Here is a 13,552-nt window from a genome sequence, read left to right as displayed (position 1 = left end):
ATTACAAAACACACTAAGGCGGAAAAACCGAAACGTAAACATGCCATAAATGTAATTTGACTCTGTTAACTTTAAGTGAATCATCAGAGCATGATTGCATTGTTTTATATTCACACAATAACGGTCATGGTGTGGTAGTGAAGGGATTCCAAAACTTTTGTTTAATTGCACTCAATTCCTCATAAGGCTTGTGTGGTTATTAAACGATTTTATTAGTTTTTTTTGTTGCTAATTGATGGACTCTATAAGACTAGGGAACGTTATTTATTATTATTATTACATTGACCGGATAAAACCGTGTCTTGGGTCTTTCCTGTCTTTAGTTGTATGCGTAACAATAATTTAGTAAGTTAGTTAAACCGATTAGGTTTATGAATTATAGAAGGTGACTGTAGGTACTTCTCTTGACTGCATATTCATTTGTGTGAAGTAGGAACACAGCAATCGACTATTTAGGACATAACTGCATAATCGATACGTCTTTATTAAAATTAGTCATCATGGTCGTATTAGACAAAAGAAGGAAATATCTATAACAGCAGTATATCAAATGACATGTATCGTGTCTCAAACTCAATTCACGGTCGAAATATTAGGAACTGGCCAATTGAGCTAATTGTTTCATATCTCATGTTGGAATTGACAATTGCAGGTGCACTCTATAGACCAGATCACATGAGGTCATACGTGTGTTTCAGAATACAATTCGTAAAAACCAGTGAATGTTTCACGATACAGGATTAAGCCAAATAAACTAATCTTTGAATCCATAAATGATAAAATCAGTAACGAGATATTTTCTCCAAAGGATTAAAAAAATCTGATTCAAAATAAAGATAAAGATTTTATATAGGAGGTGAGGATATCTCTATAAAATTGCTCACTTAATTTAGTGATCATAAAATTTCAATAATTATAAAGGTAATTGTCTTCTTGGGTTAGCAATCCAGGGATTGCTAACGTATCAGTAAGGGTCAGCTCACACCGAGACGCGACGCGGCGCGACGCTGCGCTCACATTTTTCATAGAGCGACTCAGAATATACTTTATTCACTACACGAAAAGATACACATTGCTACGCCGCGAGGCACCTCGAGGCGCAGCGCTGCGTGGTGCAACGTAATCTGAATTCTCACAATGTAATGTGTATCTTTTCGTGTAGTGAATAAAGTATATTCTGAGTCGCTCTATGAAAAAAGTGCGCGCAGCGTCGCGCCGCGTCGCGTCTCGGTGTGAGCTGACCCTAACGTAACGTATCAACTATCAGTATACGTTTTTAATTCTACATACTATGTGTTAAAGAGGTATCCACAATTTTGGAAAATCCAAAATAATGACTAAAATAATTTAATTGCAGGAATCTGACGACGAAATCTCCCATCTAGAGTGGGAGACAGTTCGGGTCAGGTTTGTGAAGGCGGGCACAGTCGAGAGGCTGGTCGAAGCTTTGGCGACTGACGATGGCGAGCTGGAATCCACATACGTCAATGTTTTTCTCGCCACATACAGGTAATAAATACTTATTCAATTGTTTATTGTATATCGTTATATGTTTTAAGGTAGGTACTAGGTAGGTACGATATTTAATGGATGGGAAGTAAGGAAGCTAATGGCAAAAATCTTATCCTTTTCGTTTGAGTTATACCAATAGGATTATGTATTCCTTGCTATTAGTAAACACCAATAAGATTTTTGATTTTACAAAAGCACATTTATAAGTCCAGCTACAAATTAAAATTTCATTTGGTACTTAAAGGATACATAATTCTATGTATGATGAAAAAAAATACTCTGTCCTGTTCTTTTGTTATTTATTATTATTACACAAAAATTCCAGGTCATTTGCGGAATGCGGCAAAGTATTGGATCTTTTGTTGCGACGATATGAAGCTCTTGCGGCGGAAGATGTGCTCTCTACAGGATCGGATACTTCGCAACAACACAGAAAGTTAGTTTCCTTTTAAGATGAGCATGCATGTTGAAATGTTTAAGTTTTAACTGACATATAAAGAAGAAACCGATTGACTGGCTAATTAAAGCACAGTTACAACAGTCATAACCATAAAAGGTTCTTTAATCGGTGTTAATAAGTACTACGAACAAGCTTTTTTAGATGATGTGCGATGTTTTGGCTTCTAATGTATAGAACAATTAACTAATAAAATAATAATGATTAGTATAATTTATAATAAAATATTAAGATGTAAAAAAAGTAAAGTCATACCTAAATAAAAATAAAAAAAAAGACGGGTTGCACTCCGGGACTCGGGAGTGCCGGCAGAAGTGAAAACTTGATTATTAACGTTGAGCATGTTTGATTATTTGGAATGAATGGTATCCGTCTTAGACTTTTTCGATCAGGTCACGTGTCCTGACGCGAGTTTAACATTTTAAACCCATTACAGAAAAAGTGCTCAACGCTGCTAAAGAAGATTTCACATCAAAAATATATTTTCAAACATAATACATATTACCATATTTTTCACTTAAAGTATTAACTATGTTCCAACACAAGATATTGTTGATTAACTTAATTTCATATTTTAATTATTATTATGTTACTGTAAATACACGTTAAATGGTTTCTTCGCAGGACTCTGGTGGCGTGCCTGCACGTGTGGCTGGACACGTACCCGGAGGACTTCCGCCAGCCGCCGCACCACCCCGCGCTGCAGCAGCTCCTCACCTTCACGCAGATACACCTGCCCGGCTCCGAACTGCACTCGAAGGTTAGCCTACATACATACATATTATGAACACATAGTACAGTTTACCTAGCATTTGGTAAAAAGCAAGAATTTTATGAGGAGAGTTTATTTACTTGGGAAGTAGTTCGATTTATAGTTTGTTCTGTTTATGAAGTATTATGTATATTATCGTCCATTATTTACGGTATTATATTAATGTCCAGGTGTTGCAGAAGCTAGCCGTTTTCAGCGCGGAGCGCAACGGCGGGGGCGGGGCGGGCGGGGCGGGCGGGGCGGGCGGGGGCGTGTGCCTGGCGCCCGGCATGCGGCTGGCGGCGCACCACACGAGCGCGTACCGCCTGCCGCACGTGCCGCACCGCCACTTCGCCGAGCAGCTCACGCGCATGGACATGCAGCTGTTCCGCAAGCTCGTGCCGCACCAGTGCCTCGGCGCCGTGTGGTCGCGCCGCGACAAGGACCGCTCGCACGACGCCGCCACCGTGCTCGCCACCGTCAACCAGTTCAACGCGGTCTCCTTCCGCGTCATCTCCACCGTGCTGCTGGAGCCGAGCCTGCGGCCGCTGGAGCGCGCCGACATCCTCGCCGCGTGGCTCGACATCGCGCGCGAGCTGCGCGTGCTCAAGAACTTCTCCTCGCTCAAGGCGATCATCTCGGGTCTGCAGAGCAACCCCGTCTACCGGCTCCGCAAGACCTGGGCGCTACTGAACAAGGAGAAGGCCGAACTCTTCGAGGAACTAGCGAGGATTTTCAGCGAAGACAACAACCGTTGGGCGCAACGCGAGCTTCTCATGAGAGAAGGCACCGCCAAGTTCGCCGATACGGTCGGGGAGAACGATCGTCAATTGCAAAAGCTCCTCCACGAACGGGGCTCGCCCGGCGTCAGCCACGGAACGATACCTTATTTGGGCACGTTTTTAACGGACCTCACCATGATCGACACGGCCATACCGGACACGGTCGCCGATGGCCTCATTAATTTCGATAAGAGACGCAAAGAATTCGAGGTGCTCGCTCAGATTAAGCTATTGCAAGGTGCTGCGAACGCTTACCATTTACCCTCCGATCCGATGTTCGACCGATGGTTCGACTCCGTGATAATTTTAGACGACGCGGAGGCTCACCAGCTTTCGTGTCAAATAGAACCGCAAACGAATCCGCCTAAGGAGAGACGTCCCAAGAAAGTGAACGAAAACAATAACCACGGCCATAGGAAAAACGATTCTATCGCTAGTACGAGTTCCAGTAACAGTTCGCAATTTTACTGCGAGACGGATGGTGTTGGGAACACTTGGAAGAGAGATAGCTTAGAGCGTAGATCTTCTCCTACCAGACTTTCTCACGGCTCATCGTCATCTTCTATTCCTTCATTAGACGTGTCCTTGTCTAGCGCTAACAGTGGCCAGAAGCAGAACGGCAAGCAAGCAAACAGCCCGGCTCATGCGAATACTCGTAACAACGGTCCTGATTTTTATATAATTCGCGTAACATTCGAGTCGGACTGTGTAGAAACAGAAGGCGTGGTGTTGTATAAGTCGATCATGTTGAGTAACAATGAACGAACGCCGCAAGTGATTCGCAATGCTATGCTCAAATTGAATCTCGACGGGGATCCCGATGGGTACACTTTGGCGCAAGTTTTACCGGAGAGAGGTAAGACATCAATACTATCATTAGATAATATAAATTACAATTATTCTTTTCTTTCCGGTGGTAACTTTGCCATGAACTGTGCAATGAAGTGCATATGAAGGTACCTTAGGACCTTTGCGTCATTTAAAAAAGACGATTTAAATAATAAGTTCAAATATTTATGCCATTAACGGATTATTTAATTTTATATTCCATTTATTGGTTTGTACAACGGATTTAACTGGAAAAAAATCAGGAGTTAACCTCGTATTTTTTGATCGCGCTACCATATTGCGGTGCATTTACATCAAACGAACATAGAGCATTCTTTCGTGATCTTTTAGTGTAAACGAAAACTATACGTACTCAGTGTTGTTCAGTATTAGAACATTGCATAGAATCTTTTCTTTTTGTTGAACGCACTAAGAACAACGAAGGAATACTCTATGCATGTTTACAGTTTACACTAAAATAATATAGACCGGGAGATACTGACACAAAATTTCGAGTCATTTGTAACAGGATGGCGGTTCTACAGGGTTCTTAGTACGCAATGACAAAAAGAAAAATGATGGTGTGAACGCTGGTACCGGCGGCTTAGTCGCGTGGGCGCTAGTCGAACTCGTCGGAAAATAGCGAAAGTCAAACGATTTGTAACAGTATGGCACTTATTTTTCCTGTAAGTTTGAGGATCGACGAATATAAATACAAAATTTCAAAGATCTAGGTGTTGGAAATCTTCACTTATATAAATTAATAATAAATTTATTTTTCAAGTATGACAGCACTTTTTCCCCCTACTAAAAGTATGGCAAATATAATAATGGTCACATTTTATCAAATACTCTCCAAAAAGCCAAATGCAATACTGGTACAAAAAGATAGGCGAAATAAAAAAAATTTGCAGATTTTCGGCGGTATGGCGACCATTTGGAATCGTCCGAAAAGTATGGCATGGCGATTTTCGTAAATGGCTGCACGACGATGGTTACCTGTGCAAAAGTTAGCTTGGTACAAATGGTTGAATAATTGTTTTTTTTAAATCAACACATTCGCGTCGGTATGGCGGGCTGTAAGTCATACCGGAAAAGTATGGCATGACACTACCGCCTACTTCTTTTTTATGGGCTATCGGTAAATTCTAAAATTTTTGTGTTACAAATCGTTTGACTTTCGCTATTTTTCCGACGAGTTCGACTAACGCCCACGCGACTAACCCACCGGTACCAGCGTTCACACCATCATTTTTCTTTTTGTCATTGCGTACTAAGACCCCTTTAGAACCGCCATCCTGTTACAAATGACTCGAAATTTTGTGTCAGTATCTCCCGGTCTAATATGACATAGGAAGGGGGTTGGAATGAGCATTCGCTCTTTTTTAGTCTAATTGCACAATTGCACTTTCTACATAATTTCTCTGACATATATTCATACCAAATGGTAATCAATTTCTAGGCCATATCATCACGGTTTTTCGTTTATTAAATTATAGTACTCTGATAAAGCGATTTTAAAAACCAAAATATTTTGTTTGTTACAGAAATGGTGCTGCCAGCGAATGCTAACGTTTATTACGCGGTGAATACTGCATACAACCTTAATTTCATCCTTAGACCACGAAAATCGGATCAAACCGACTCTGTCGTCAATGGAAAAACTAAAAACAAACGAGCTTGACTGTGTCTTGGTATATTTTGCTTTTCGTAATTATTGTTACTCAATACTTCCGAAGCAACATAAAATGTGTTCTCCTTTATAAGAATCTCTATTAAATATTAATGATATTGAGTGAATAACATTGTTCCAACAACTTTTTATCATTCTTCTCATGACTGAATATCAATAAATTTTCTATACTCAAGAAATATTCACATGATAACTAATCTGTCGTGTTAGAATGATTACCAGTTATGAGACCTTTTTACTAAATTTTGTGGTATAGGGCGTAGGATATGAAATTTTGTCTAATAAACCCCTCAGCAAATTTCGTTATATGCTCTACAATTTTATTATGAATCATGTGTACTTTTAAACTTATATTATTCGTTAACCCTTAATTTGGCACCGATAAAAATATTCAAAATATATGAATTTGACAATTTTGTGGTTTCAGGAGTATGTCATAAAGTTCTCGAAAAATGAAAAAAAAAATCTACCATAGCCCACTGCTGGGAAAACTGGTGTCCGTCACAGCGGACACTGCCAAATTACGGAAAATAAAAACCACTGTTAATTTTATGTTTTTTTACTAAAGAAAAATACAGAAATGAACATTATAGAACTATTTGATACCGGAGTACAGTTTATTTTATATGAAAATTAAAAAAAAAACAATTCATGTTTATTTTGTATGAACATTAAAAAAGAAGTCTAAATTCTTCTTCTGTTAGTTGAATTGACTTGCCAGTTTTTTGAACTGAATATTAGTTTGTCTGCTCTACGAAACTAGTAAAAATATCTTGAGAAAAAAAGGTGAAAGAAACTCAAAGGTGAATCATCTTCTGGCATGTCTATGTAATCATCCTCCTCACCTTCTTCTATTGTCGCTTGGTGACGGAATTGAGTTACTCTCCAATAATTGTAAGTCAGCTGAAAGTTGTTTTTTTTTTGGTCTTTTGGCTTTGACTGTGGGTGGTTTCTTATTATCTTATTTTTCGGGGTGCTAATCAAGAAGCTATTGGCGTTATAGGCGTTGCAGGCAATCTAGGAATAGCAGATAGGGATAGAACATTTTCAAAAAAAGACTCGCCAATTTACGCACGAAAGAATCTGGTCATCAGCAGGTCTATCAGAATCTTCGGAGTGTAATTCTTCATCGTCGGATGTATCTATTGTTACGTTAGCAAGGGAAGATGGTGCAGGAGAAAACAAGGGTTGGAAGAATTAGTACTTGCATCATGCAATTCAGTTTCCAAATCTGATATTTCGCTAGCATTGGAAGGTGCATGTTCATTCGGCACTAAAGCAATAATTTTACTTGCGCGGTTAGGCTGTTGGCAAAGAAAAAAAATCCAAACTCAGAACCATAACCAAACAAACAGAAGCACACACATTTTGGCGGTGTCCGCCGCAGCGGACATAGTAATAAAGTGGTACTTTTCTATACAATTAGCAATGTCCGCTGTGACGGACAAACCATTTTGGTTACAAATAAACACCATTAAAATGTAATAAAGTGTGTATGTTTTTGTAAATAATGATAGAAATGTTTATTATCTAATAAATAAATATATAATTCAATTCATTTTTCCACAAAAAATAAGTAAAATAGTTATAAATACCTTGAACAAAACAGGTGGCTGCCTTTTCGCAGACATTTTGCGTCCCAACTGACATATGCAATGTTGTCACAATTATTACTAATTTTTTTTCTATTTGTTTATGGTATGAATAAACATTTAATCGATTAGAAATCGATGAACATGAAATAAAAACTTGGCAGGATTTATTTTAAATAAGTGTCCGTCACACCGGACTATGCCAAATTAAGGGTTAATCTTCTTACTTCGATGCATTTGAGAGTTTGCGATATGAGTAAAGAAAAAGATAAGAATTATTTTATTTTTGCATGTTGTACTGAATTCGTTATTTGTTAAGCTTTTCCTTACTTGGCATTTATATATGTTATAGTTATATTGAACTCATTTTTCTCACTAACAGCATTAAAAAACTTGCACAAAGGGCTTGATATAAACATATTTTCTTTTAATACTGTCGATTTCTTAATTTATTTTTTTTACATTTTATTTTTTAGTTTTACAACGTTTATAAGTTATATAATTTATGTGATACGCATGGAATAATACAATTTTGTAGTGCTCTATAGTATTATTTTTCGTACTTAAGTAGTCTTATGTAAATTTGCTGTTAATATAGATTTAGATGTTTGTTCAGGATGCCACCAATATTTAGCGATAGAGTCTGTTTATATTATGTTATGTTAATGTTGTTGTCAAAACTCAATATGTGTATATAAAGAGCGTGTATAAACAAGAATCTCCAGTAGGTATGTAAGTAAAATAAATAGAGAGTAAACATTTTAATATTGAGCCAAAGGCATATTATGTCTAGTAGCGAGGTGCTGTCTCTCTTTGTATAATATTGTTTAAAAGCTTTAAGATAATTGAAAACCGAATTTCATCTAGAAAATTAACTGTAACCACTATTTTAAAATACTCTAATAAAACAATTTCGGTCCGTTATAATGATTAATCAATGTATTCGTTTGAAATTAATAAAATAGAAAGCGTCTAAATAGTTAAACTGTATTTATACTTGAAGTGCATTTGTAATTCGACGTGCCTACTTACCTTATTTAATTTAATATCTCGTTTTTACGACACTGGTTTACAAGATATACTCTAAACAAAAGACTATAAGATATTTAAGAACTTATACATGATAACTTTTTTAAACTGAACTGTTTTGTCGTAGTTTTTGTAAATAACTTTGTAGTTGTGTATTTTTAATAGTTTTCCAACACCAGTGTCTTGCATAACGTGTTGTATAATATCTTTGTAATAAACGTTATTAATTATTATTAAATGTTATTTTATTTGTTACCCTATTTATTCTCTACTAGCTGCTCCGCGCGGTTTCACCCCCGTGGCTCCACTCCTGTTGGCCGTAGTGTAATGATATAATATATATAGCCTATAACCTTCCTCGATAAACGGGCTATCTAACAACGAAAGAATTTTTCAAATCGGACCAGTATTTCCCGAGCTTAGCGCGTTCAAACAAACAAACAAACTCTTCAGCTTTATAATATTAGTATAGATCAGTTATCTTATCTGTTATAGCAACTATCAACTAATCGCAACAGCCAAATATTTATGTTAGTGAACTTAGCAGATCATTTTTAGCAGATCAAAAAAAAAAATGTGAGTTCTTATCGCGTGCAGTTGAGTTCTACAGTTCCTGATACTTTTTAGAAATAGTTCTGGCGTTTTTACCTTAAAAAACGACATTTGAAAAAAATTATCTGCCATCTTCGCGTAGCAGATCATTTTTAGCAGATAAAAATAAAATGTGAGTTCTTATCGCGTGCAGTTGAGTTCTACAGTTCCTGATACTTTTTAGAAATACTCGCGTAAAATGAAACACTAGAAAATTTATTTATGTCATATTTCATCACGCCGTAGCACCATGCCGTAGCAGCATGCCGTAGCATCATGCCGTAGCATAACGCCGTAGCATCACGCCGTAGTATCATGCCGTAGCTTCATGCCGTAGCATCATGCCGTAGCATCACATCGTAGCATCACACCGTAGCATCACGCCGTAGCATCACAGCGTAGCATCACGCCGTAACACATGCCGTAGCATTACGCCGTAGCATCGCGCCGTAGCATCACAGCGTAGCATCACGCCGTAGCATCACGTCGTAGCATCACGTCGTAGCATCACGTCGTAGCATTACGTCTTAGCATCACGTTAAGCCGGGTCCAGGTCGGGTTTTTTCAAATGTCGTTTGTTAAGGTAAAAACGCCAGAACTATTTCTAAAAAGTATCAGGAACTGTAGAACTCAACTGCACGCGATAAGAACTCACATTTTTTTTTTGATCTGCTAAAAATGATCTGCTACGGGAAGTTGGCAGATCATTTTTTCAAATGTCGTTTTTTAAGGTAAAAACGCCAGAACTATTTCTAAAAAGTATCAGGAACTGTAGAACTCAACTGCACGCGATAAGAACTCACATTTTTTTTTGATCTGCTAAAAATGATCTGCTAAGTTCACTAACATCAAATATTTGTAATTTCTCTAGAAATGGTTCAGAATCTGGACCAAGGATTTATCAATTTCAGGCTACAGGGTTATTTAAAAGTGTGTTATGGAATACTAGTTTTGGTCGCGGCTTCACTCACATTTGTATTGAAAATCTAATCTTGAGTCCATCTGAAGACCCATAAAAATTAAATTAAAATCGGTCTATAAACAGATGCATACAAAAAAAGAGCGTGTCTGCCGAACACACAAGTCAGAAGTGAAACTTCTTTCAAATTCAAAGATACGAAAATCGTCCTCGTACTCCATGACGTGTCGATATTGCCATGACGCGACTTAAAATTTAACTATCAACGCGCATATAGGATTTTCACTTAAAAATACACAGATAAAAAATTTCATGTCACGGCGTGAGTTGTCACACAGCACACTCCTCTGAATTTTATGAAATTGTATACTACGTCCTAAAATATATTGTTTAACCATTTAACTAATTATTTATATCCCAAAGTCAATAAGTCATATGTGATAGGTAACTGGTAGAAAAAAAATTGCCGGGCGATCTAGTTAGTTTCTATAAAGTGACTGTTTAATGGGAGGAGTACTACTGAGACTGACTAGAGGAGTATCGGTATGGGCCCAATTGCATGTCACTACGTCGTTTATCTGAAGGTTCTTTTTTTCTATAGTTGAGATAGAGTTCTTAATTATGAAAAATTCCATGTACCAAATTAAAATGATTACCACGTCAGCTACCGATAGTAGGTTTTTAATATTAAACTATGTATGTTAGCGTTTTGGAAAGGATGCTACTTTGTTTTTAACATATTTTATCCTAACCTTTCGACGATCGTTGCCTGGGAGATGATGTAGTGATTTCAATTTGATTTAAGCTTAGATTATTACAGTAACTTAAGTAGGTAGCATTGAACATCTGAATGAGTGGGTGCACTAGCATGGTGGCGACTGGCGAGCGGTGCGTGGCGCGCGCCACCTGCGTGCCACCACCGGTTGACAGCTGCTCGGCTGAAATTTTCATGGCCAACTTATCGAGCGCGGTGAGGAGGCTCCGCGCAGTCGCGTTCCACCGCCCGCCTGAGCCTCACCTCACTCGCTCCGAGGATCTCTCTTATAACAACAACACGCGCGCGTTGCGACCGTCGCCGCCCTCGGCCTCTCGTACCCCAGTGTCGGTTCGGTGCTAAGTGCAATCACGTGATTATAACGCGGGGACAGATATGTGAATCGAAACCTGTGCCCACAAACAGTAAATATGCGACATAATGAATCCGCGCGCAAAATGAAATAGTTAGGTAAGTTGACTCTATTTCGTGCGGTCGTTAATTGAGTCCGCAAGTGGGCATTAGATGTTAAGTTTATCAATGAACAATAATTTACGTTGGAATGAATTAGCGTAACAACTGTCAATATGTACTCGCTCTCATTGTCAAAAATGTTGGTTATGTTGGATTTAAAGTTACTTTAGCAATTGCTCTTTAGTAACATGATACTAAAAATACAGTGTGTATTTAGGTGTCGATGTAACCGTAGGGCTTGTGTTGGGAGCGGCCAATGTCTACGACGAAGCTCTATGAGTGCCGCAATCTGATTATGGCACACCCATTGTGCTACAAGACATTCCTTGATCTTTTGATCGTATTATTAATGAATCTTATCTTAATACTATTATAAAGGCGAAAGTTTGTATGGATGTATGGATGTATGGATGTCTGGATGTATGGATGTATGGATGTTTGTTACTCTTTCACGTAAAAACTACTGAACCGATTACAATGAAATTTAGCACACATATAGAGGGTAACTTGGATTAACACATAGGATAGGTTTTATCCCGGAAATCCCACGGGAACGGGAACTATGCGGGTTTTCTTTTGAAAATGCGGGCGAAGCCGCGGGCGGAAATCTAGTATTAAATATTCTGAGATTACGTTTATTTTATTTTAACTTAAATCTATTTATTGAAATGATAAAACTGGTAAATACTTAAAAAAAACATGTAATGATATAACACAATATAACGAATTCTAAAAAAATACACTTTGCATTGTAGTCTTAGTACTTTATACAGGTTCCTGCTGGTCTCCTCGCAATATTACTAAATACACATGTGAGGAACAATATTTAGCTTTTAATGTCTACGTCATATGTACAAAAATTAACTACCCAAGGTGTTTGAAATTTAATATGTCCAATCATAATTCTACAACCATGATATGGGCTTATAGCCCATTTTTATTCCCACAACAGAGACAGGCCATCTATATGTAATTTAAATACCTACTGCTATACTACAATGAAAAATAAAATTAATGTGTAGAATCTGGGGTTAATAGGTATGGAGATTCAAAGAAACAATTACCTAGCTCTATTATTCTGGGATTTACGTTTCTCTATTTACCATTTGAATTTATTTACAAACATAAACACGCATGTATGTAGTAGATAAAGCAAAGTCCATTTAGTATATGCAGAAGGCAAAAATAATTTATGAAACTTCATTAAAAAATATCATTATGCACTCTATATGCATGCATATTCAGTATTCAACGATAATTAAAAATGAAAATGGATAAGTAAAGAAAAGGTATGCATTATAAAATAATTTGTAGTAAATTTGTTGTGAGTAGATAACAATACCCAACAAATAAAAATAAATAATGAAATAGGTTGCCGTTAATTGAAAGCATTTAATGAAAGGCAAAAGCAAATATTTAAAAAGCTTTCCATACAACAAAATTAATAAAAATAAATTACATTTTAGCTTCATTTAAGCTTTCTAATGAGGTAATCATAAAGCTTAATAATTACCTAGTTTGAATTTACTCTTGTTCGGTGTAAACTATAATAATATGACGTGATATGAAATCGCGTGACAGGGATGGGGGCGCACGCGACCAACAAAACAATGCAATAAGTTCACAAGCATTTCCATCGATCCCTGTTAATTGTTGTAAAATAATAACGGGGTTTTTGCCTTATTTGAGGCATAAGAAAATTTTGGACCAAATCTTCAAGAATTTTAACTTTTGACCGAAATTACACATAGTGTGAATGAAAACAAGTTATTTATCAATGAAAGTAAGGAAATACATTGGTATTTGCCAATAATTCATAGTCGCATAAAATAACATCGTACATAAAACTTCCTTATAAATAATAATACCTAATTTACATATCACGCTCAAGAAGAAGCTCCTTTTCATATGAATCGTGAAAATATTTACGCCTTGGCGTTCAAATTCACGTTCAGCCAAAGCACAGAGGAATGTGGTCGATGAAGGTATAAAGCGCCATTGTAATTAAAATTACATGCATATTTGTGAGCGAACGTGACGAGCAAGCAAGCGAAGCATTCATTTCTGTACTGGCGAATTATGCTTCGCCTCTTTTATGCAGAAAAGTTCAGCTAAATTAGATTTTTACTTGATGTAATAAAATGCAATATAAACCGAGCTATTTTTCCTG

General features: G+C 37.3%; 2 protein-coding genes across 7 annotated transcripts in view; both read left to right on the top strand.

Annotated features, from left to right (window-relative positions):
* The window catches only part of Rgl (Ral guanine nucleotide dissociation stimulator-like), a 33,507-nt gene extending 27,165 nt beyond the window's left edge, over window positions 1-6,342 (top strand). For all 6 annotated transcript variants that reach the window (XM_089703205.1, XM_089703213.1, XM_089703180.1 and 3 more), the window contains 5 exons: window positions 1,358-1,509; window positions 1,838-1,948; window positions 2,594-2,729; window positions 2,912-4,358; window positions 5,878-6,342. In XM_089703205.1, coding sequence (XP_089559331.1) covers window positions 1,358-1,509; window positions 1,838-1,948; window positions 2,594-2,729; window positions 2,912-4,358; window positions 5,878-6,014 — 1,983 coding nt within the window. In that variant the 3' untranslated portion in view covers window positions 6,015-6,342. The remainder of the gene's footprint in view (window positions 1-1,357; window positions 1,510-1,837; window positions 1,949-2,593; window positions 2,730-2,911; window positions 4,359-5,877) is intronic.
* Window positions 6,343-11,135: 4,793 nt separating this feature from the next.
* LOC149490321 (whirlin-like) overlaps window positions 11,136-13,552 on the top strand; it is a 58,556-nt gene continuing 56,139 nt past the window's right edge. The window contains exon 1 of the mRNA XM_089703084.1: window positions 11,136-11,379. The gene's annotated coding sequence lies outside the window, so the exon portion shown is untranslated. The remainder of the gene's footprint in view (window positions 11,380-13,552) is intronic.

The sequence above is a fragment of the Colias philodice genome, chromosome 2 (assembly GCF_061535455.1).
Source record: "Colias philodice isolate Cphi_HAF_F1 chromosome 2, ilColPhil1 Martin Lab GWU primary, whole genome shotgun sequence".
Classification (NCBI taxonomy): Eukaryota; Metazoa; Arthropoda; class Insecta; order Lepidoptera; family Pieridae; genus Colias; species Colias philodice.
This window is presented reverse-complemented; position numbering and strand designations above follow the sequence as displayed.